The 25,945-nt window shown below is 38.9% G+C and overlaps 1 protein-coding gene across 1 annotated transcript in view; it reads left to right on the forward strand.

Moving 5' to 3' along the window:
• The window catches only part of TSHR (thyroid stimulating hormone receptor), a 60,118-nt gene that overhangs the window by 22,341 nt on the left and 11,832 nt on the right, over positions 1 to 25,945 (forward strand). The window contains exons 2-6 of the mRNA XM_075104424.1: positions 5,954 to 6,028; positions 13,091 to 13,165; positions 14,418 to 14,492; positions 16,648 to 16,725; positions 17,702 to 17,770. Coding sequence (XP_074960525.1) covers positions 5,954 to 6,028; positions 13,091 to 13,165; positions 14,418 to 14,492; positions 16,648 to 16,725; positions 17,702 to 17,770 — 372 coding nt within the window. The remainder of the gene's footprint in view (positions 1 to 5,953; positions 6,029 to 13,090; positions 13,166 to 14,417; positions 14,493 to 16,647; positions 16,726 to 17,701; positions 17,771 to 25,945) is intronic.

A 25,945-nucleotide genomic window follows, 5' to 3' on the forward strand; every position in this document is an offset into this window, starting at 1 on the left:
CAGTTCCCAGCATGATTTGTAACTCATTTCATTGGAGACCCTGTGGCATTTATAGGCTAGGGATGGACTTTCACCAAAACATCAGTATTTGTGTGATGTGAGAGGGATTTCTGTTGTGTCACTTCCTTTGTATGTCAACGCATGCATGGATACAATCCATAAATGCACAGCCACCAGCCTCTATTTGCCTCACATCAACATTTGTCCCATTGAAAGTGGCTACCCTTGCACTGCTCTGTTTGTTGATGTCAGCAGTCTTGAGACAAAGTTGTCTCACCTTTCTTTTTTTTTCTTTGTGGCTCGCCCATAATCTGTCATCCTATGCATGGCTATTTGATGTAGGGAATTTCTCTGCCATCTTGCAATTCACCCCCTAGAATCAGAGTCATGTAATTTAGAAGCGACCTCAGGAGGCCTCTAGTCCACCACCTGCTCAAAGTTGGGCCAACTATAAGGTCCAAACAGATTGCTCATGGATCTATCCAGGCTGGTGCTCAGCTTTATCTGTGTCCACTGTTAACTAAATAAACCACCTCATTCAGCAAGAGGCCCACATTTTCTTGTTCAGCCTTTTATTACTAATGTAGCAATAGGAGCTTTTCTTGTCCTTGACATTCCTTGCAAGTCTCAACTCCAGCTGAGCTTTCGCTGAACGGCTGAGATGGACTACTACTTAAGAATTCATGAAACAGAATTTTGGGGGGACATGGAGGTCTCCCTAGTTATATTTTATAGTTTCATGCAGTAATAACTTTCTAAAGTCCTTGTAAGTAATTGTTCTTGAATATCTACAGCCTCATTTACCATCTCAGTTTAATCAGATAGAAGGTGTACTTTGAAGATTTTTTAGGGAGGGGAATGTCCCTCATATAACATATAGTTTCATATAGAAGCCTGATAAACTTTGTTCAAAACAGAGTTTTATTAAATGTAGAAGGATGTCAACTCTTATTCAGCTCTCAGTGGCACATAATCCATTGCTTAGGCGCCTTTCAGATTTTAAAATTCTTAAATTGTAATGTTTATAAATTTATAGAAGCACAGGCACGCATCTGAAGAATTCAGTGAACCCTTCTCTAAAGATGTCTAGCCTCCAAAAACTTCCAGTGGCTAAAAGGCTGTTACACCAAATCTTCCTAACCTGCATGGCTCCTGAGGTGAGGAAGGGGTATTCGTGCTGCCTGTCTCTAGATCACTTAGGGACCTCATAGGATAAGGACACTTAGCCACCTGGTTTCTCTCCATGGGCATTATAAGTCAGTGACAATCTTTTGCTTATGCTGTTTGGTAGTCACATGGTAACAGATAACCACCCTATTGCATGCTTTGTTCATGTTTCAGTTGAAGAGGAAAGTCAAAATTACAAAGACCTTATGGCCTTGAATGAGACTAATAGGGGCTTTTTACACATCTTTAAGATAATATGTTGGCATCCATTTCAGTTTATTTGGTTCGTGATTTCAAGGCTACCTGGGAAAACAAATGTCAATACCTTCTGCAAATTATTCTTTAAAGAGAGTACCTGAATATGGAGATTTACCTTCCCCCTACTCCACATTTATGTGTAGGAAAACAGCATAGATACAGTTGAATATAGCAGTAACCTACCTAAAATCATGACCTGATGTTGATAGTGTTACACTCTCTCTCCTGCTGTGCAATGCCTCCTGGATTACCATATTTCTCTTTGTCTTCTTATTTTGAAAAAGTCTATGAAGAACCCACAGCAGTTTAAACTTGAGTAGTGTTAATGCGCTTCTGGATTTTTCCTATAGCATTATTATAGCATTACTACAAATCATGAACTCCCATCATCTTGATATAAAGTTTGGGTTAAGGAACCAGTACCTGTATTTTAGCTACAGCTCTTGTGTGTATGTCTTGGCCTCTAATGTACCACATGTCTCATTTGGCTCTCCCAGCCCATAATTTCCATCAGCAATGAAAATTACATGATCATTCCTTGCTTTGTAAACTCATCTAGAAAATGCAAATGTTCTGAAGTTTCAATAGGGTGATAGAAACTGTGTTTACTATTCCAAATATAGCACTTAATTTTGCTGTACGGTTTCCACAACATAATTTCCACAAATAAACCTTTTTCCTCTGTACTGAATAGAAAATTTTGTTGCCCTCTTTACGAACCTTGTTTGAACAAAAATTTTAGAGCTACTATTTCTCATAATGAATGCATATCTATCTACTCTTGATAGCCAGAAGTAGAGATTGTTCCCCTGTGTGGCTTTGCCACAGGAATGAAGCAAAAAGCATTTCAGTGCTCAAGTGCAAAGCTAATTCCTGTCAGAAATGCATCAGTGCACTGAAAAAAAAAGGTTTTATAAGGTATTCAGATGCAAGAGAAATTTCTTTTTTACATCCCTAAGGTTGCAAATACATTAAATCTTGATAGAAGGGCTTTGTCTGGGCAGGTTGAACGTTCAGTATTTTTAAGGTCAAGGATAAGGAACCTTTTTTCTGGGCTCAGGATGGTGCTTTGGGGTCACATTCATGAGTACATCACAGACACCTGACCTGTAGCTCCCTGAGCAGTTTCCTCCGCAGCTTTTCCATGCAAAGTAATATCCCCGTGTTGCACAGTGCTCGCTGCCAGCAGCCCCACGCATTGCCCCTGTGCACCGTTTTCCTCTGAGCAACGCAGTGCCGTTTCACGCCCCACGCGCACGGCTGTCCCACAGCCAGTGCCACCACGTGGCACACCTAGCGTGCCTCTGCGCCACGGTGCTCCCACACCTGCCCTGCCCCCGGTGCCAGCCCATACGGCACAGCCCCAGCTCAGGGCTCCAGTTGCCTTAGCTGCTCCTGGTTGTCCTCTCGTGAAGTAGCCCACAGGTCACCGAGCTGCCCTCCATCAGCAGCAGAGGAGAACGGGGCAGCCGGCGGGCAGCGACGCAGGGGATGCTGAGGCTGGAAAAAAAATGAAAAAAGGTGGGGAGAGGGAGAAGTAAGAAAACAAGGGCAGGGAGAGGGCCTTGTGGCTACTGCCACCTGCCAATCTGCTTTAAATACTGTGTTCTCAGGCTCTTTCTGAACGGGCAATGGTTGAAGTGTTATCTGCAAACAGACTTTCTCTGAAGCTATGCATTTGGTGTTTAAGCTGTGACTGTGTTCGCGATGGGTGTTGAAGGCATATTGAAATTCTGCAAATTAAACACAGCTGTTAGGGAAAGGAGGTGCTGAATTGTAACACACCTTCAAAATGGGAACTTAAACACACTTTTCCTCTTCTTCTGCGGCAACTCCTTCCAGTCCTAATTGATATGATTTTTATTTCTTACATTTAACATGTTGTATTATGTGTTCATTAGCCAGACACCAAAGGCTTTTGGAGGCACTCTGAACACTTGGAAGTAAATATTTATGCACCATTGATACATGTTTCTGTTTGACATTCCTGTCTCAGAGGAGATTTTTAATGAGTTTGTGCGGTTTTTGGGTGTTCATCTAGAAGACACTAAGGCAGATAAAACCTCTCATTTCCCTGTCATCAATGATGTTGTGGTTTAATTAATGTACACAAATACATCTGCTTGTGAAACAGAAGAGTGGAGGTCAACACGCAAAGAAAATAAGCTGTTTCCTTCCCACTTTTGTTCCACAGCTGAACGACAAACTCTAACTCGGTCAGCTCCAAGCCAGGCAGTATAGCAAAAATGTAATGTGCAGCATGGTGGGAAGGGACTTGGTGGCTGTAGGGGTGAGGGAGGGGAGGAGGAATTCCTGTTGCCACTCTTTTGCCTCTTCTCATGTGTGAGAGAAAAGCACTTGCCCACCTGCTGTAAGGTGACCCATTCGGAGCATGGAGCACACAAAAAGTACTCTCTAATTCCTAGCCCCAGCATGAGGATGCAACATTTGTTCGCTATCAATTTTTAATTTAATTTTCTGTCAAGCTGATTTATATATAGCTGTTTGTTACATAGAACAATTTTGTTTTTAAATCTGTCATTGATATAACCTATCTTTTGGTATGTTAAAATGTAGGCTCTGTTAAAATGGAATAATTAATATTTTTTTTAAAGACTGAAACTCCGATTTCCTGGACAACAGACTTTTATTGCTTACAGGAAAACAAAATTAAAGCATTTTACATAAACGTCTGACTCTGCTATACTCAATTACAGAGGTGCAGACTGGAAATACATTCCTGCCTTTTGGAAGAGGCAAATAGCTTTGTAGAAGCACTATTACTGTAGAAAGAGAATCTGTTGGTCATACGGTCTCTACCAGTTACTTTTCTGGTATCTTTACAAACACTGTTGGATACTTCTCTGAAGTGACCAATAAAAAGTAAATGTTATGTTAGAAGAGTTAAAATTAGTTCAGGTAATATGCTTTTAGCTCCAGTCTGGGGAGGACATAAATTCCCTTGGAACAGTTAGTAGTATTAGTCATCTGCTGATTGTTAGAGCATGCGCTGGTTGCAAAGCCTTTCCAATTTTTTAAAACATTTTAACTATTTTTTAATACCCATTGAAAGAAAGAAAGATTTATCTTCTTGAAAGTTTCTACAAAAAATAAAAATCTCATCTATAATTGATTGTATTAAAAAGCGCTCCTGGATTAAATGATCATATTTTAATTTGCTATTTACTATTATTACTCTTAATATTGTCATCGGAAGAAATGGAAAGAACGTTAAAAATCATCCGTTTTGTTTAAGGAACACAGCCTATTTAGAACTGATGTAAAATACCATTTGGGTATTTTTTAAGTATAGTATGATTCAGGTCTTTGCAGGTCTACTGATTAAAAAGGAGAAACAACACAGTCTCTTTATTATTACATTTTATTTGATTTTGATATCTAAAATTGGCATCTAAGACTATTCCAGTCAACCTAATTTTGTGCATTTAAAACAATGATCAAGTTGTGCAGGGTGTGTGTAACCATGCAAAATATTAAAAACTGCGTCAGTAACAACTTCAATCAAGACTATCACAAGATAGTACTTAAATATTTTAATAATAAGCACAAGAATATACAAGGCATTCCAATTATTTTAAACACCTATAGATTAGAAATATGATCTAAAATATTATTATAAAAGTAATTAAAATACAGGAATATATCTTTTTAATGCTATTCCAGCATTAATAAATTTTAAAACTAAGAGGTATTTTGAAAGACAGAATCAGATAATTTAACCCAAATATTAATACGTCAGTTACTCTGAAAATCTGCGCTAGTTGTATTGCAACTTTATTCACACTTCAAAGCCTTTCGCAATAGTTCCGGTAGTATCATCCTCCTAATGATGGTGGAGAGAGACTGTAGAGCTATTTTCTCATCACATCCAGTAGATCACTAGCAGTACAAATGCGACTCAGTCTAAACTGTGGGCAAATAAATATTTCTTAAGCTTTCTATCTGTTTTTGCTTCTCAGTCACATTACACCTTACATCCTTTAAGACATTCACTGTATGGCTAGAGTTTCTCTCTAAATTCATGTTAGAGCTCATTTTTTTCCTCAGCAATATCAAAGCACCGGTTGCCCTGATGATTTGTTCCTCCCTAGAGAAATTGTGACAATTGTTGCAGTGATGGCCCTAGGGCCATCTTAGTTTCTTTCCTTCCTTTTTAACTCTTCAATATAAAGAAATATGCCAATTTAGGGCTAGATGCCCTTTGAGAACTTCAAGGTGATCTTAAGTGGGGAAAAGGGAAGAAATGTGAAATATGGATGTTTGCTTTTGCTGTTTAATAGCACTGTTGGGGTTTTTATTTAACTGTATTCTCTAGGATAGCGTGCATCTGAGGCATCAGTCAAAATCCAAATCCTGCTACAAGTTCCTCCCTCAGACACTGTCTGGCAGTGTGATGGCAGTTGGATGAGAAAAACAATGAGAGGAAAAAATAAAGTGGCATGATGGACACTAGCCATGGCTTGCCAAGGTCTGAGACTTTTTTCTTTTTCTGTTTCCTGGTGTTTAGCTACATCTCCATAGATGAAACACTTCAGAGTCTGGAGGCCCATTCCTTCAACAGTTTGAGTAAAGTCACTCATATGTAAGTACTGTATTTAAATAAATGAACAGAGCAATAAAATAATTTTGGGGATGAGTGGAAATAACATACATGTTGATGTTTGTTACTCTTGTCTCCTTTGTAGCTGAATATTCCTTTTTCCATTTCCTTTTTCCGTAATGTGGAGTCAATCTCTTTTTTGACTAGTGCTTTCTTTTCCTCATCTTTTTGGTTCCCTTGCTCTTCTGTATCCTCCTGTAGAAGTGTAAGAAAGTATAGTGAAAAATATGTGGGTCTACATTACGAGCTTGATGGCAAGTTGAACTAAACTGGCAACTAAGAATTACTCCTGCCAAATCACTGAAGGTAAGTGTAAAACTATTATGTAAGCACCAGAAATGAAACCAGAAGGGCCAAAGCACAGAACAAAATGACACTAGATGGAGACATGAAGAATAATAAATAATCATTTTGGAAGTGCACCAGTAGAATTAAGAGTCTTCATCTGGATATTAAATGGAACAGGAATGTTATGGACAAAGGCTTCTGGGAAGTGTTTTTATACATTTTTGTTCTGGTCAGTCCTCACCAAATGATGCACTAGGGCAGTTACAAAAGTGGTAGGGTACCTGCATCCAGGGAGTTCCTGTCATTCAGCAGTACCCTGTCAAAATGAGAAGGTAATGTATTGAATAGAGCTTCACAGGATCCGTCCTGTATCTGGTACTCTTCCATGTTTCCATCACTGATGCAAATGAGGGACCTGAAAGTGTGCCAGCATCCTAAAGTTCAGATGAGTTGCAGTTTGGCATATTTCACAGAAGATTTGTGTTTGCGGAGGTTCCATGGGAGAGCTCTGTGGTTATCACGGATCCATAAAACTTTGTCAGGGAGGAAAGATTTTTGTGTCCAGAAAGAAAACATGCCAGAGGCAGATCTATCTTTTAAGTTTGTTGCAAGGGGTGAAAGCTACAACACATTTTCCACACTGATGTTTGACAAAACAAAAGTAATAATATCCTTAAATTAGATTAGGCATGATTCATGTTAGACTCTAGAAAATGTTTTCATATGGCTGACATAAGTGAACACTAGAATTGTTTTCCTGGGGAGGTTGTCCCTATCACTGGAGGTCTTTAAGACTGTGTAATCAGAAACTCCATAGGTCTATTTAATTTTCACTCAGAGAAGGAGATTGAACTAGATGATCTCTTAAGACTCCTCTATTTTCTATAATTTTTTTCCTTTTACTTTACACAGTGTGAAACAGAAAGGTTAATAAAAATAAAGGTGATAATATCATTACTGTTACTGTAGATAGAGAGCAACTAATACTGGAAAGTAGAAGTGGGTATCTGACAAGCAGAGCTAGGAGTCCAGAATCGTGAGACCTAGTTCAGTCCAAGAACATGCTCCTGAAATATTCCTGAAAGGGTTTCAGAGGAAGGCTTTGGTGGGAAAACAGTACTTATCTTTGGTTATAATGCCATTCCCTCTTCTGTAGAAGGTTTTCCCAGGCTTGTCATCTTCATGTTCTCCCTTCCTCTTTCACAGTTGTTGTGTCTAAGATTTCTTGTTTAACACAAATGAACATTTAATGAAACATTTACTGGCAGCACATTTTATACGCAACGAATAAAGCATTTGGCACCATGCACTACAAATTCCTCATGTGGTACTTGTTTTGTGGTTCACCTTATTAGAAGTTAAAGATAAAATGCTCTTGGGCCATTGCATTTCATTGCAGGATTCTTCCATGTAATATGCAGTGTAGTATCTTGTCTGTTTTAAATTATATGGATACAAAGGCTTCTTGAGGATGGCTTGAGGAAAAAGCTAGCTGGCTAGATAGCTGTTTTCTATTATTTCTGTATTAAAACCAAAGTAGAGAATGGGCTAGAAAAAATCTCCCTTAGGATCTTAATTCATAACACAAACCTGATCTCCTTCAGTGGGTAATGTAATGTAAGCCTTTGAATATAAAGAACTCTTCCACAAAATGTGCACTTTTAAATGTGTGATTAGTTTGAAGGAGTGGTGGATGGAGCTCTGGTGTTGCCAGTGCCTCCTCCCAAGGCACTTATTCTCGTGATGTGCTCTGTAGCACTGCCTGATTTGCATTACTTTCTGTTACCTAAAAGTTTGGTGAGGAATACGAGTAGAAGCCTCTTCTCTTGTCCTCTTCCAGTCTCTAAACACTCCCAAAGCACGTTTATTTTCCTGCCTGGGAGGACAGCCAGTGCCCCTTGCCATAAGCGTGCCTCTGTCACAGCTCCCCTGGAGTCAGGCCAGAGCACATCAGCAAGGTCCAAGATCACCGAACAGTCACGTCCATGCCAGATGCCAGGCCTGGCTCTGCTGTCCATGACTGGGAGGCTGCAGGCCTGGGCAGGGGTCAGCAGAGCCCATGGGCACCTACGCTCACGTCGCAGGCTGCAGGGAAGGCACAGTGGCGAGGAGGATTCCTGATCTGCTAGACAAGGGTTATGGTAATGTGGGACCCCTTATATTTCTCACAAGGCACTAGCAAAAAATACACTGTACACAGACATGCAAGATATACATTTTTTGTTCTGTACAAGAGCCAAAAATACTACCCAGGACAAGGCACCAGAACTCTACTCACAAAAGCTGTAGGCAAACCCCAAACCTTTGCAGATAGCCTATGAAGAAAGGCTGTCTCTACCACAGAAGTGCTTACCAGGTTTTACAAATCTTTTTGGAAGTAAGGCACATGTACTATTTAATCAGGGAATATCCAGGCATCTGGCAAATTAGGCAGTTGCAAATAAGCTGTGAAAGAAAGCAATTTACAAATTTGACCAGTTTTCTGAATTGCTTTTATAACCCCTCTGATTTGTTAATGCTTATTGTTGTTGGGTTTTATTTACTTCCCAAAGAAAAAGATTATTTAATACTGGATAAAGGTTATCATAGGGTATTTTAAAGGAGGTTGAAGTTACTCTAACAGTTTTGAAAAGAAGTCATTTCACAGTTTCATTTTCACTGGTTGTTTTTCATGGACTTTTCATGAAGTGCAGTTTCATGTAAATAATCTTTTTATCCTAATTTAAACTTATACACACAGTTTAATTTTAAAAACATTTGTTTTTAAACATAAGATCTTCCTAGGAGAGAATTCAGTGTTTGTGGAAGGGAGGAACTAATTGCTTTGGCTTGAGTCAAGCATCATGTGAATAGGCATCCTGTGTGTGTCACCATCCCTGTCTGCCAAGGCTGTTAGTGTGCTTCAGCTTTGATCTTCAGCACTCCATTTTCTTGGTCCTTATTCAGTTCATATGCCTCTGTCCTGACTTTCTGTTCCTTCCAGACCTCATCTCTTTTTAAGCATAGGTCACATTTTTATGAACCTATGCCTGTGAAGTGCTGAGCAACTTCAACAAACTAAGGATACTCATGACCTGCTGTATGTTAATGGGCCAGATCTCATTTTGGTTGTAATTAATGGCAAAATTCCCACTCTCTTAAGATGAAAATCAGGGCCAAGACTTTGTGGGTTTTTTTCCCCAGTTGTGTTAAGTTGGTCTCACAATGGTTTCTTGTTCCTTCTTTTTGTCTTTACCTTTTTTAAGTAAGTCTGTGAGACAAACTTGATGTTTACGAATTCAGAACTGTCTCTCCCATGCAATGGCATAAGTATTTATTTTTTCTAGCTATAATTGTGAAAGTGTCTGACTAGCAGTCAATGTCTCTTTGTAAGTTGTCTTACTGGTAGAGCTGCCGCTTGGTAGCATTACACAAAATAAAAAGCTTTTGTAATTAGGTCATTGTTTCTCAGGAAAACATTCCTGCGGAAGGAACCGCAGAAAAATTCACTCTTTCTTTTCCCCTTCTCTGTGTCTTGCTCACTCTCCTCTGATCTCTCTGTACTTCCTTCTCCTCCTCGCTCCAAAAGCTCTCTCCTCTTATACAACCACACAAAAAGCCCTCTCAGCATTTGGGAACAGGGCCAAAGGTTATGGTTCAAGTGGCTTGCCCTCGTATATGCAACGTCATTTGGCGAGCTGGTGGGGGATTGCTCTCCATCTCTGCAGTGAGCTGCGGTGAGCTGGAGCCAAGGGCCAGGGCTGTACTTCTCCGATTGGACACCTCGTGGAGCCAGGTCATGGGACACGGCACCGCAGAAAGCAGAGGTGATTTGATGCAAGTATCTGAGAAGCAATTGGAGACAGAGACTGAAGAGATCTGGGGGGACTGCTGCATACCTGCAGTGGATTTCAGGGCACTGGGACAAGTGCTGTGCAGAAAGATCTTGTTAAAAGCTGCAGCGTAGAGGTAGGGAATAGACTGTCAGGAGCCCGAGCCTGTTTTCTGGGACTAGTGGTGCAAAGGCTTAACAGGTGCATGCAGATGGAATAACTTGGATACTTTGGCTGTAGGGGGAGAATAAAACATGGAAGTAGATATACAAGTGAGAGAAGGCAAAGAAGCTATAGGCAAAGTAAGTCCAAGAAGGTAGAGAGGGGTCCCAAGTTATTACAAAAAAAAAAAAAAAAGGGGGGGGGGCTGATTTAAAACATTTCAGAACTGCTGACCTGGATATCCTTAGTCTTCGTAGGTATCTCAGCATAATGTCATTACATTGAGGCTCTATGGCCAGATTTGCAGTTTCTGGGTTCTGGTCTTGAACAAACTCAAGGATGTGTCAATATTGCAAGGCAGGTATGAAAGACATGTCTGGTAAATTAAACTTAAAAGCCACTTAAATATGTAAATGTTTGTGCTCATTTTTAATGTTACTGAATTCTTATAGGAGGTTAAGTAGCTTATTAACCCTTCTAGAAGTTATCTGGCAAACTTAAGCCTCATTAATTAATTCATTAGACTAATTTTAAAATAGTTATTAGTTTCATTTTTTAAATTAATTTGGATTTGGAACTAAATATTTATATCTTTGTAACTGAACATAAGTTCATACTTATTTGTAAGTCCTGACAGAGGGCTTTATATCATCAAGTGACTTTCTGTGCACATCTGTTCTTGATGTGTTAAAGTTTTTTAAAGTATTTTCTTTAAAAAGCAAAACAGAGTTGCTAGTCATGGACAGTCAGATGGTGGTTTGATTGTGAACCTAGTACATTTTTAGTTACTAGTCTGAGTGCCAGAAATAAAATCTAAAACATTGATTGTCTTTAAAGCATAAATAAGCCAATTCTTGTTTTATGTACTTTTAAAAGTAAAGCAGAAGCTGAATAGTTTGTAAAGTTACTTTGAATAATTTTTTAAATATTCCACAAATAATTCAGTTATCTTCTGGGTAGGTAGCAGCACTCTTCCTTCTTACGAGCATCTCTAAGTAATTTTAGTCAGGACTGCAAAGTGAAATGTTTGTTCAAGGAGCCTTTTGCCTCTCTGCATCAATGGTCAACAAAGATGCCTATTAACTTAGTTTTTTTGATATCTTTAAAGCATTTCATTCCCAGGACTCAGAATTGTTACACTGCTGTTGGATGCAGAATTTAAGCACTGTATGCTAAGATTAAGTTGTATTTATAGAGGGCGTCAAAGTTCCATTTCAAAATTCACTTAAAATCAGGTCTCATAGATACTTAGATATCTGGGAAGTAGCCTAATAGACATTTTAAGTTATACTCTTTGGCTTCGACTGCATTTTAGGGAGCTAAAACTACTAATAGTTTTCCTTGAGCTGCTTTTCAAAGGAACTGTAACTTTCTAAATCAGTGTGTTTCAATCTTTTAAATTCTCCAATTCAGAAAAGCTTACTGATAAAAGTGCAAACCCTGTCTAATGACTCTGTTGATAATCAACTTGCTGCTCTTAGTTTTTTGTTATTCAGCCAGCCAAGTGCAAGAAGCACATTTAACTGGACTTGAAGTAGGGAAAATTGGATTTTTCGCCTGATTTTTTTTCCTTAAGCATATCATTCACTTCATTCAGATCACCTTTTACCTTTTTATACCTCTGTCATCCTCTTTCTTATCTATTTCGTCTAAAGACTTCTAAGCAACTGGTTGTCTCCTGTTGATTTCTGTAGTGCCTACCACAATGGGCCCTTTTCTTCCTTTTTCACTTTAAGAATACAAAGTGTAGGATAAAATGCGAGTATAAATACAATATATATTAAAGCATACTTCTTTCCTAATCCCAGCATTACCAACTCAAGGAAATTGAACAGCAGGGTCATAAACCTTTCCCCAACATTCAGCTGAATTATATTGATTTCCTCACTCACATTATTAAAACTTTTCTCTGATTACTGTGCCAAGTGTCTCATCTGGCAGTTTTAAATCTTTTATTCCCAGATTGATTAGTTTTTGATTTGCCTTTGTTAAACAGCACATGCCCTCTTATGGCCCAGTTACTTAATAAATCCAAATTTGATTGAATCTCATTGCATTATTTTGCGTTTCCAATTTTGGTACCATCTGCAGATTTTGAATTCTTACTTTCAGTACCCTCATCCAAATAATTTATGCAGAATACTATGAATAGGAACAAGCCAAAACCTGATGATCCACTTCTAGGCTGAAGGCTGATCTGAAGACCATCTTCCCCTGAAATATGTTTGGTATACAACAAAGGAATATCTGGCCAGGAAGTTCATGAGTCCAGCATTTTCACTGTAGTCATTGATGGAAAAAACATGTCAGTTACAGTTTATGGAGCAAATCCCACTGTTGGGAGTGCCCTAGGTTCCCCACTGCCTATTTAGCATACTTCTGCTTCCCACTCATGTAGCAATATTTTACCCATGTAGCTGAGGATCCTTAAAGAATCTTTTAATTCTGCCTAGTATCTACTTCCAGTGTCATGCAAAACTCTCATCGTGTTCAAAGTAATAACCATTACCACAGGCTATTGCTTTGATTTTAGGACCATGCAGACAAAGGATCCATAATCAAATCTCAGGTCCTTCTTTCCCCCTTGCTTAAACTAGCCAGTCTCCAGGACTGCATCGATCCAGATGATAATTCATAGTGGTCTTGATCTAGTACTGCCCAGTACAAAAGCTCATTGCAGGAATTAGGTCCCTGAAATGTCATTTTAACATTGCTGATTTCTGTTATGATAAATAATTAAGTATTAATGATCAATGTGGTAATGTTCCTCCCTTTTTTGCAGTGAAATTCGAAATCTTAGAAACTTGGATTACATAGACCCAGATGCCTTTAAGAACCTCCCAGTTTTGAAATACCTGTAAGTATTTAGCACCTGTAACGTATTGACACTTAAGCCTCACAGGTGCCTCTTTACACTGTAGCAGTTTTGATTCTTTGCGTTTCATTTCGGAACCGAGTGCAGTGTTATTCCCTGTTGCTTTATTTTAATGACAGAAAGCCAGCTAGGGTAGGGGTTGGAATTTTGACTGCTTTTGTGAGAAAGGAAAACATGTTCACAAATTCATCAGTAATATTGCCATTCTTCTTATGCATTAAATGTGTGGAATACACTAGCGTTTCCTTGGCAAAATTCCACAGCTAGCTTTTTTCTTTCTTCTTATCCTAAGTGCTATCTTACTATATTTTTGCAGGAAATAGTGGGAAGAAGGGATACAACAGAAATATACACATCTCTTACATTTACTAGATATTTACACAGGGTTTTACAGCATACCTGTCAGCTAAATGTGACAAGCCCGTATATAGACACCTGATTTCATATGACCTCTATGGCAGAAAGAAATCCTGAAGAATTCTCTGTATTCCCATTAAATTTCTAAAAAGCAGCACAGAGTAACCAAACCATGAATTCCAAAATTATAGCATCAGAAAGAGAGATGAGAAAGAGAATAACTTCTGTGATTTTGAGCAATGTTTGGAAGACTCTAGAAAGGGCTCTGTGTGGGTACGTCATAGGGGTAGTGACGAGGAGGAAAGATCTTTCCAGATTTTTCCCATAGATCTGAAAGCAATAAAGAAAGTTGTCAAAATAATTTAATTTCAGGAGAATAGTTTTAAAAATTAAGAACTATATTTTCTTAAGTTATTTCTGCTTTACAGGAGGTCAGAAATAAGGGGCATTAACTGTGTTCATATTTGAACACAGTTTCCCTTTCCAGAGCTATTTGAACAGCTCTTAGCCTCAGTGAAAGACAGAGGATGTGGGGGTCCAGACTGAAGCAGCCTTAAATCTCTCAGGTGAACCCAGAGTTATAATTTTTTTTTCTCCCTATCCACCTCACAGGCTACTTACCTCTGCAGATCTGCTTAGTTGTCTTATTATTTCGTGTTCCCATTTTTTTAGAGTCTATCATTTATCATAAATCCGGTATTTTTATTTTTTTAATTTGTTTTTGCATCCTTATATTTTGGACAGTTGATTATAAATTAATTGATTGAAAATAGAGAGGACGAAATAACTGTCCTGCTCTGTTGAATGCTTTAAATATATTGGTTGTTGTTGTTCAGCGATCCAGTACCTGTAATTCTTTCTGTTTCTTCTCTTTCAGTGGTATTTTTAATACTGGACTCAAAGCGTTTCCAGACCTCACCAAAATCTACTCATCTGATGTGAACTTTTTACTGTAAGTATCTCTCCTCATAGCTGGTTAGAATATTGCCATCCTCAGATCCCAAGAAAACTTATAGTGAAGGTTTCTGTTTTGAAGAAAAACATCAAATAAGACTGGGAGAGCACTTTTCCTATTTCAATGACCACTAGTACCAAATCTGGAAAATGCCAGGTCACCTAGCACTGTACATTTGACCTGGATGAGAGACAGACACACAAGCGCATTTCTGTTGAACTAGCCAAAGCACATGATACACTTCTACAGGCCGTCTGCTTTGATTTTGTTTTTGTAATGGCTGTGCAATACCTGAATTAGTCTGAAGTCGGAATGGTGTGACACGCGGGACCTGATCTGACATACAGCCTGCTAACGCGAAGTCATCCTGTCAACATTCTTCTAACAAATTTGTGCCGGCATGGTGAGCTCATATTGCACATGTTCTGATACGGCTCTTCATTGAGCTCCTATATTGTTGAATCATAACCTCCCCTGGCTATCTGCCTTCTTTCTTTTGACCCCACCCTGAACACAGAAGATTCGAGTGCAGGAGAACTGCACAATCCTGAGAGCAATTGTTTATTGTTGCACCTTTAAAAAGCTCACTGTTGGCAAATCTCACTTTTTTAGGTAGACTTTGGTGAAGACTTATTTTATCCAAAATATATTGCTTCATACAATTAATGTTTTAATAAAGAAAACAGAAAAGGAGCTTAAAAAGCAAATCGACAAAGCTGAGAAATAAAGTAGAGCTTTTAAGTCGCTAGACCAGGAGCACCTTGGTTTCATGACAGCCTTAGTAGTGAGGTCAGCTCAGGCTGGCACAGCATGTCTTTAAGAAAGAGGACTACCCATCTCCCTTCTGTCGCTCACCCTTTTCATAGTAGTTGAGTGAGATGCATGCTCTTTTAGATTGACAGCATAAGCTTCTATGAACAAACAGTTTGCCTAAATGCCCTTGTCCAACCTTATTTGGAGAGTTACATTTCAATGAGAAATCTACACTCTTTTCTCATTTCATCAAGAAAAAAAAAATCTGCTCTTGAAGAAAAATATGTTTCTAAATTATGCAGAAGGTATAGTGGGGGCAAAAGCATTCATTATATCACTATTGGCCTTTGAGGTCAACCAACTTACAAGTAAACATTTGTTCAGAAAAGTGAACCAATCTGAAAAATGTCAAGCCAGAGTAACTCGTTGTGGAAACCATCTATCGGTGAAAACTACTTGGAATGAAAATGGTTGTAGTACAGTCCAGTGTTAGCACAGAATATAGCATAGTATATATAGCACAGAAAAGGAATGAAATTGTTCCTGTCACATGGGCAACAGTTAGGATTTCTCGACCCATGGACATTATAGTCTGGCCTTACTAGACCATACCTAATCCACAAGCTGAGGAAAAGAAAAATTTGCAGAATGTTTTTGTTTCCAGACTCTATGGTTCAGGAAAAAGCAGAAAAAGGACAACCAGACACTTTGCCCATTGTTTCTACCAGCTATTTCCTTTCCCCTTTCATGAGACTACTGTGATGTTTAGTCACAGTAAATCTCCCTAGTTTTTCTTTGTCCTTTTTGTCACGATAGAGTTATGGTCTGAAGATACATAGTATTTATTAAGACTGCAGATTGGAAGTAAAAAGTTCTTTAAGAAATGACAGGTAGTGAAACACTCATTTGGACAAGAATTAAGAAGAATAATTAGATCACATAGTTAGTTATTCTGCTTGTGCTAGATGCAGTTCTGTAAAGTGAAATGCCTCTGTCCTGAACAATGTCTTTTTTCATGTCTTATCTTCAGAGCAGGATCTCGGCTCTGAAGTCACTAGGGCTGGGTCAGTTGACACTGCAGCATTATTTACTTTGCCATTTCTCTGGCTTACGAGACAATGGACCTGTTTGTGCCATTAACCACTATAGTCACACAGGCTGGCACACCTCACCAGGACTGTAAAACCCATCTACTTCACAAGCTCACTTCCTGGATGCTGGAACATGCTCGATTCTTCACCATCCCACATGTGTCTTCTGAGCTTAGATATAAGTAAAAAAGTTATTTTACACTCTTATTTATTATCAAGGCACAGAACAAATTAATAATGAAACTGTTGTGGAGCAGCTCTGTTGGGTACATGTATGTTTGATTGTGATATTTTATCTCCTTTTTCAGAGAAATTGCAGATAATCCTTTCATGACCTCAGTGCCTGCAAATGCTTTCCATGGGCTTTGTAATGAATCTCTAACTCTGTAAGTTCTTCCTGTTTTAAGTCACAAGGCGATTACCTCTCTCAAGCATATGGTAAAATGTTAAAAAAAAAAAATCCCTGTCCTACTCTAGTAGCTCGTAACAGAGAAACACCACAGATAGGCAGTATCCGTGATTTAGTTCGCACAAATCCTTTACTTTGACACTGATTTGAATCAGGGCTGATGCTTTTCTTTAAACTGGCTTGACCATAAGTGGTTTTGCTTTTGTATCACCCTAATGCCAGTGAATGGTTATGCTGGAGAAAAGGGAGAAGTTTGCAGAGTTCTCCTTCTGTAAAACTACAGCGTGGTTAGAACCGTGCCTAACTTCTTTGCAACCTATGCGATATATACCATGAAAACTAATGGGCGGCAAATGTCAGAAGAGTCATATTTGAAGGAAGATTCTTAAATAAAGTTCAGTTATGAAAGTCATACTCAATGTGAGACACAAGAAAGGGCTGAGGGGAGTGAAAATGACTGTAATGATTTATGACCTGAACTAGGGGAAAAAGCGCTAGAATGCAAAAGGATTAATTCTAAGGAAAATCTTAAAAAAAAAAATACGTTTGCTCTAAGGGAGCAAAAGAATGAATTCTAAAACTTCAGGCAGGCCTGATGATAGTAAAATCATACCTATTTTGCTAGGTATTAGTTCCTTTAGCCTTCCTTAATCAGTCTAGAGGAATTTTGTTTCTTTGTTTTTAGTTTGAGGGTGGGACAGTAATAGCAAGGTGTTTTAGTCTAGTTCTATCTTTGCTGTAAAAATAAGTAAAAGATGGTGCACCTGCCACATGGTATTCTTGATTCAGCTGCACTTAAGAATGCTGCTGGGTATTTGTTTGTCCTAGAACTAAAATTGCTGCTTCTTCAACAGATTAAAATTAACCCATCCATGAATGTCTTGTTGCCAAGAAAAATAAGATGTTATGTACGCAGGTATTGAAGCAACCCAAAATACACTTTTTTCTTGCAGCAAACTCTACAATAATGGTTTTACCAGCATTCAAGGCCATGCTTTCAATGGGACAAACCTGGATGCTATGTAAGTAGCAAATCATTCTCTTCTTTCAGAGAAAAGTACTTCATGCTTGTCAGAGGCTCTCAAATACATATCTTGGTCTAATTATTTTTAAGGAGCAAAGAGAGGATATTGATTTCAGCCAGCAATAAAAAAATGGGCACTTAATGTCTTTTGCACTGTGCTTTCATTTGGTATGTATATTTATAGCTCAGAAATAAAATCATGGCAGGTAATTCCAGTGTGAATTTTGTCCTGGTTTGAAGCTACAGTAAAACTTCTTTTGATCAGTAACATTTCTAAGACAATTTGGAAGATAATTATGCTGTTTCACTTACAAGACAGTTTATTTTGGTAAGTGTAGCAGTGATAATGGTAGCAGCCCTTTCACAGAAATCTCGTCTGCTAAAAAGAGAGTGGTCACTTGCACTAGGAATGAGAGATGGGCATCTCAAAAGCATGAAGCAACCATTTCAGCTTTCTCTTCCCCTTCTTATTATAGTTTCTGGAAAACTAATACTTAGTGAATGAATAGCCTTTTTACACTATACCCAAAATAATCTGCCTCAATCATTAGCACAGAACAAACCGCAGTTCCAGAGGCTCCATTCACTTTGGCAGAGTTTACTCTGGTCCTAAAGAGTCTTGACTGAAGAGTCTGGCTGTCAACCTCATGAGTAAAGAGATTTCTTCATCGTGAGCTCTTAGATTAACCAGAGAGGCATGAGGATAGATATGATTATTTTCAGTACTTTATTTTAAATTGGGCTTGAATGCTATAAGAATTCTATAAAAACATCCTTCACATGGTCTTAATCTTGCCAAACTGCCTTTTTTCCTTAACAGCTAGCTAGACTTCTTAAATTTTGAAGAGGTTTGAGTTTAAACTAAAGATCTGGGATAGGTCTTATTTTACTCACGTTAGTTCAGTTCTTTGAACTGTCATATGAGAAAGGAAGTTTTTAATGACATTTGTACTCATGGTGTTTCATGGTGCTTGTACTCGTGGCCACAGAAATTACAAGATGTAAAATATGGCAAAGTGAACCCAGTGTCTTGACTGAATCCCTCTAAGCTGTATATGCAACACTTACTTACTTAAAACCTTTCTAAGCCTTAGCCAATATATGAATCATGTTGGTTCTGCCATTTTTTACATTTTGATGAAACACAGGTTGGAGATGATTTTGTAGGGATTTTTGTTTTCTTTTTGCTTCTCTGCTAGCACGTGAGTGCTATTGCTTCTGGCCTCTGGAATTTTACTTATTATTAAAGAATCAAGTGAAAATGTAGTTTTAGATGATCTAAACATCTCCTTTGTTGGACTGGGTGGAAGTAGAGAAGCAGAAAAACCATACTGGGTTCTACAGATCCTGCTTGCTTACTTTCAAAAAAAGTTTGTGATTAGTAGTCTTTAAGGATATTTCAGTATTCTTCAAGGCCTCGAGGGTAGAGGGCCTTACAGAGAGCACTAGCTAGACTCGTGACCTGGGCAATCACCAACTGTATGAAGTTTAACAAGAGTAAAAGTGTTGGATTCTTCAGGTGGGACAGGGTGATCCTGGTTATATAATCTGGGATGAGAGGCTGGAGAGCAGCCGTGTGGTAAGAGGGCTGTGGGTTTGGGTTGATGGCAAGTTGAATATGAGTCAACAGTGTGCCCTGGCAGCTAAAAGGGCCAACCGTGTCCTGGGGTGCATCAGGCACAGCATGGCTAGCCAGCTGATGGAGGTGCCTGTCCCACTCTACCTCGCACTGGTGAGGCCCCACCTCGAGTACTGTGTGCAGCTTTGGGTGCCTCAATATAAGAAGGACATCAAACTGTCAGAGCGTGCCCAGAGGAGGGCAACCAAGATGGTGAAAGGTCTCAGGGGCAAGACTTATGAGGAGCAGCTGAGGTCACTTGGTTCGCTCACCTTGGAGAAAAGGAGGCCGAGGGGTGACCTCATGGCAGTCTGCAGCTTCCTCAAGGGGGCAGCAGAGGGGGAGGTGCTGACCTCCTCTCTCTGGGGACCAGCGATAGCACACGAGGAGATGGAATGAAGCTGCGTCAGGGGAAGTTCAGATTGGACACTAGGAAAAGGTTCTTCACTGAGAGGGTGGTCAGTCACTGCAACAGGTTCCCCAGGGAAGAGATCGTGGCACCAAGCTTATTAGAGTTCAGGGAGCATCTGGACGATGCTCTTAGTCATAGGGTTTAGTTTTAGGTAGGATATTCTACAATTCCATGATTCTAAGTGAATCTTTCCAGAGACTGGCTATGATGCACTAGTTAAGGAAATTAAAAAAAAAAAAAAAAACAAAAAAACAAAACCCAGAAGAACTAAAACCAGGCTTACTTTCAGGGCTTTATCTACATGCAGTAAAAATGTTTTATTACAACAAACAGTTTTCTCCTAATTAAATCATATGACATTTACTTGGAGCGAAGCACTACTCCAGATTTACAAGGCAAACTAGGGAGCTGAACATTAGTGGTAAAGCCTTTATCTGTCTGATAAACTACAATGAAATGTCTAAACTAATTTTCTGAAGTAGTTTGGTTACCATATGTCAAGATAAGGTATAATTTTGCTAAGTGCAAGCTTGGAGGTTTGCTGTTTCTAGCAGCAGCATTAAGTTAATGCAAAAGGCAAATATTTCATTTTCTGTATTCTGACATTTCTAATTTGAACTCCTGTTTATCTACCACTGTACAGTGAAGAAAACACCTGTTTTCTTCTGGGTCTGATCCAAGATCCTTTGGACTTGGTGAAACTAGGAGCAAAAGAAACTAAGACAAAAAGAGTGAGGGAAAGAAATTTTAATGGATTTTGAATGATGACCTCAAGGAGGAAAACAAGTAAAAAAGGAAACCAATCAAAAACAATAATTCATTTTTTGACAAATCATTCAAAGACTTCATGTTCCATCCATAAATCGGAAGACATTTTGAGAATCTCGGAGGCTACCTTCTACCATGCAGTGTGCCTTGCCGCCACTCTTGCAGCATTAAAAGACCTATATAATTCAAGGAGGTCAAAATAATCAGTGCAGGAACAGGTGTGGAACCATGCATAAACAGTTTCCATTATTGGACTGAATGATGGCACTACCTAATAAATTTTCTCATCCAACAAGGATCTGTGTTTTATGGCAAACCACAGTATCGCCATATATATTTTATAAAGGTGGGAAGTAAAGAACCAGGATGGAAGGGCCAAATGACACTTTTACTGAATAACGGTCATCTGAAACTTGAATCCCTCGTTCTAACACATCATTAAGGTCCATGAACTGCATCATTCCTGCAGATTTCTGCAAAGTGGTGCTCCTGCACCAATGTTTATTTCTGTTAGGAAATTAGTGAGGAAACAAGATTTTTTTTAAAATTATTTCCAGTGAACAGCTATATATATATATATATGAGCTGTTACAGAGCTGTCTAAATTACTTAAATGGAAAGTGTGCAATCTCAAAATGTAATTACAAAAATAAACTCCAAAAGAATATATTTACTTTGGTATATGCTCTCAGAGATCATTTATAATGCTTAGCTTAGCTCAGAGTCAAGATAAACAACGGTGTAGAAAAAACAGATGATGAATCCTTAATACTGTTCATTTACCAATGCATCTCTTCTGCCTTTCTTTAAACTTCATTTCATAATCCAACAGGATGCATAGATACATTAACATATTACATGTCCAAAGCCCATTTAATACTATAGTGGTGATACTTACGTGTGTGGCCAGGATATTATTTTCCTCCTTGTTCGTCAAGCTCTGCTGCCTTATTTTAAAATCAGAAGCTGAAAGAAAGCAAGCAGATACTGTCAAGTAATACATAGTTCTATAAGCCAGCGAGGTATTCCAACTAGGAACTTTGGTAATGTTACTTGGTTTTTAACTCAGTTATCCTTTGGAAGAGAGTTTTGCAAAACCTCCCTTTTTCCCTAATCTGGCTGTTCAGTCTTATTCCATCGCTCCCTGGGCTGATAAAATTGGTTGTGGGACTGCAGTAAAACCTTATCAGTGAAATAATCCATCTTAAAAAAACACCAAGAAATGTGTATCTGGCTACAATATGGGGGATGACATGAATGACCTTGGACTACGGAAGAAGAGAAATAAAAATATTTTACACTGAAAGACGAAAGGGATGTGGCACTATATATTAGTTGCAGTAGCTGGTCAGCATTTTTCATTCATATCCTTTACCCTCAATAGAAAACACACTTTCAGTGAAAATAAAATATTTTGTAAAAATATCTTCAGACCTTTCAGGTTTTTCAGTTTTTCTGTATCTCCAAAATGGTGTCCCTAAAGAGCTCCCAGAATGCTCCCGATAATTCAACTTTCGTACTTTTGTTTATTTTTTAAGGAAGTTTTCTCATATATATGTGTTTCTCCTTTCTGGAGACTATAGCTATGGTGTACTCTTTGGCTTTTTTGGTCCTACAGAGTTGCTCAATATCAGTACCTGGTGGTTGCTCTTATAAACCAGACTTTAGACTGTAACATTTTGAAACAGAGCATGCGTGACACCCAAGCTGAAATCAAAAGTTGCTTTTCCTCATGCAGCCTCTCTAACCTCTTGATTTATGAAGCACACATTGATAATGTTTGAATACTCGGTATCGCTGGCATGCCCTCACATGACATTGTCCTGTTTTACATAGCAGTTGAAATGCCCTCTTACTGTTTCATGTCCTCAGAAGGTCATGCTCAGCATACTGCAGTCATTTTGTTTTCTGGAGGGGCTGAGACTTAATGCAGTATTTTTCCCACTTACCCCTGCATCTTGAGGCCATAAAGACTCTGTATTAGTCACTGGCATAGTTAGCTTACTGAGCTGATTTGATTAAAAAAAAAAAGGCAAAGACGACCCCTCTTTTCTTATAGCACTATGAAACCATCAGCATATCCTACTCCAGCTTCAGCATTTACTACTCCAGATTTCCAGCATACTTCGCACTAGGGTATTCACGTCTGTCTGATTGCCTCCCACCAACTTTCCAAAATGACTGCTAACCTCATGTCCCCACTGAGGATAGATATTCCACTTCACCCATGTGATTTCTAAGACTTCCAGCATTTGTTTAGACACATGGGTACCCGTTGTGGTTTTCTTTTCTGCAGTGTATTTAAATGACATTCTATACCATTTAGCTATCAGTAACAGGATTAAAGGCATTCTCAGAAGGAGCTATACTGGCTATACATACACTTTCTTTGTCAAATTAATATTTACCAAGGTCTTATTCGTTCCATTTAAAAGAGGTACCCAACAAAATAAAAGGGCTTAAACAACTGAACTCAATTAGCATCAGGAAATTGTACATTCTGATGGGCCTGACTCATCTATGTGAAAATTGGCAGCTAACACTGCAGCCCCTCCTCGGTAACACGTGGTAATGACCTTCCCGACAGTCTCCAGCTGGCTGTTTCTGTTTGTAAGTTTGAAGATTTTTATTGTGTATGTATAATATTATATGTCAGGTTTACCATTCACTGTCATCTTCAAATATCAGGGAAAAATATTTCAAAATTGGACAAGCAACTACCTGGTTGTATAATAATGACTCGTTACTAAAGCAGACAGGTTTCATTAGGTCAGGCAGGTTTCTGTGTCCTTCAAAACTACAACCTAGATGTTGAAATCTTGGATTAATTCTTGGCTCTTGCTCTGGTTTTAAATTTTGTATTAGATTTGCAGACAAAATCATGAGAAAATTTGCAAACTGAAGCAAAAGTTCGCAACAGGAGTGGCTAGGTTGTCATACACAGAATATGAGAGTCAGTTCTCAGAAAACACAAATGTCAGGTGATACTAGAATGCCATATATTTTTAAAGAATGAAAGCTTATTTCAAACAACAATAGCTGAGAAGATGGAGTAAGCTATTTTCCTCTGTAAGAAACAAGTCCTTAAGCATGGGTAATGTCCAATGCATAACATGCCAGAAGTGTTACTCAGCTTGGCTCCCTAAGACTTCCGTGGTGTATAACCCAGCTGAAGTGCATTTACTTCTCATTTCTCACTATGGTGATCAATATAAGCTTATATCCATGGTATGTTGTGGAAACTTTGCCAATGAATTAAACCAGGACAGGATTAGAATCTTCTTTACTTGATTTTTTTTTTCCCCACACCAAGAAATAATTGCTCTTTTATTATTTTTACAGCCATTGAATTTGAAAGACACTTCCAACACAAAGATAAACTAGTGGCCTTCTGCACTTTTCTGAGTCAATTCAATTATGTTGCTAGCCACCATCTCAAATGGTGTTTTTGTTACAGAACTTATGATTAGGAAAGGTTTGACCTTGGTATCTTTGCCACTAACTGGCACAACGGCCACAGCTCACAGCAACTTATGGAAACCCTCTGAAATCTGTTGTGAAAACACTTCTGTTGTATTTTTTGCCTTCCTAGTTACAGCACAAGCTAGCTTTAAAATGTTTCTAATAGTTATAGTACCAAACATCCCTCTCTGCTTGTGGTATTACTGCCTGCATCAGTAGTATCAAATTCTTTCTCCTTTCATTTAATTTAATTTCTTTAATAGTCCTATCTGGGCACCTTATCATTTCTGTGCCAACTGCACTCTGAAATTTTAGGAAATTCCTCCTCTTAAGATAATTATGTTTAAATTCTGAGCAATGGCACCTGGCTTCACTTGGGGGTTTTCTCCTATTTCTCTCTTGCTGCTGATCTCATCACTGGGTATTTTCTCTGCTTTTATCTACCCTGTGAAACACGACCTCCATAAAGGCAGTCTGTCTGCAATCCTTGCAAAGTTTCTCTGCTTTAGTTGGACTGAGGACCACATCATCTTCTCTTGAGCAATGCTTTACAGGCATCATCTGCAGTCGTCATCTTCGTCATTCTTGCATTACAAGGCCTTCACCAGCCTCTGCCCTTGTTGGTGAAATGTCAAGCAATCCTGACATTTGTAGCTGTTGGGCCTGGGTCACCCACTGTTATCATACTTATGTCACGATATGTTCCTCTTCCTGCTTCTGCTGGATCTGAGCTACCTGTAATACTGCAGTCCGTGGGCCCTGTTGTCACTCCTAGACTGCCGCCTTATGCTTTAATCTGTGATTTGCTACTGGGGCCATTAGAGTTTACTTTTTCCACTATACAGAAAATTGATAACATTTATAAATGGGATAGTCACAGTGCTATGAGTCTCTTCCGCCTAGGCATCGTGCTCCTTCAGGGCCTTTATAGTGTTGATCCTTTTGCCACCATTACATCAAGGGGAACATACATTCCCCTTGACAACTTTCTCTGGCAATTTTCTGTGTTCTCCTCCTTAATGGGTTGCATTGCATGTCTGCCCCAAAGCACAGTCCTGCAGCTGTACCATCCCCTTTGCTGCCTTGGTTCAAACTTCTCTCAGAGGTCCTTCCTCATCATAGTACAGCAAAAAAAGCTTGGACTGTTTCGTCTCCTTCCTTATGTAGTGCCCCTCAGGCAAGAGAGCTAGACGCTCCGCCATCCTCCTCCAAGGACTACGGCATTTGGTAAATGATTCTTACTCCCATCACAAGACTTCAATTTCATCTGAATTAAGTTAAAAAGCATGACTAGGTTTGATGCCTGCAAGCTATTTCTCTTGTAAACATTGTGACAGAAGTTGATTGAACTAAGTAAAACCACCACCTAGGTATAACTGCTGGCACAGGGAAAGAATTATCACAGTAGTATCCACATATACATATAAATATACACACACACATGCATATATATGTACATACGTACATATCACAACCTAATCTTCAGTCTCTTTTTGGTGTTCAGCTAATTTAGCATATTCCTGTCTGTGTGTTTAGGAGACCTGGCTGCTTATAACTGCCATCCTCCTCCCTCCCGGCTAACCAGGAGGAACCACCTCATCAAGGAAATCAACGTGCCTGTTGCATTAAGTCCTTTTTAGCTGGACAATTGTTCCAAAACCACATTTTTAATCTAACTCTATGTCAAATATACCCAACTGATACGCACAAGTTGGGACCGTATGCATAAAAATAATGCTTATTTTTCCATTTCATCCCGTTCGTTGTATGTCTGCACTTCACAGAAGGTCCTAAAATGTGCTCACTGTGACTCTGGCAGAAATGCAGGATGACTGTGCTTCTGCTGCTCCTGCAGGTTTTTTAATTTATGCTTTTTTTGTACACCTGCAATTGTGGAACTACTGAAGCCAATT

This window comes from Phalacrocorax aristotelis, chromosome 9, assembly GCF_949628215.1.
Source record: "Phalacrocorax aristotelis chromosome 9, bGulAri2.1, whole genome shotgun sequence".
In the NCBI taxonomy this organism is placed as follows: Eukaryota; Metazoa; Chordata; class Aves; order Suliformes; family Phalacrocoracidae; genus Phalacrocorax; species Phalacrocorax aristotelis.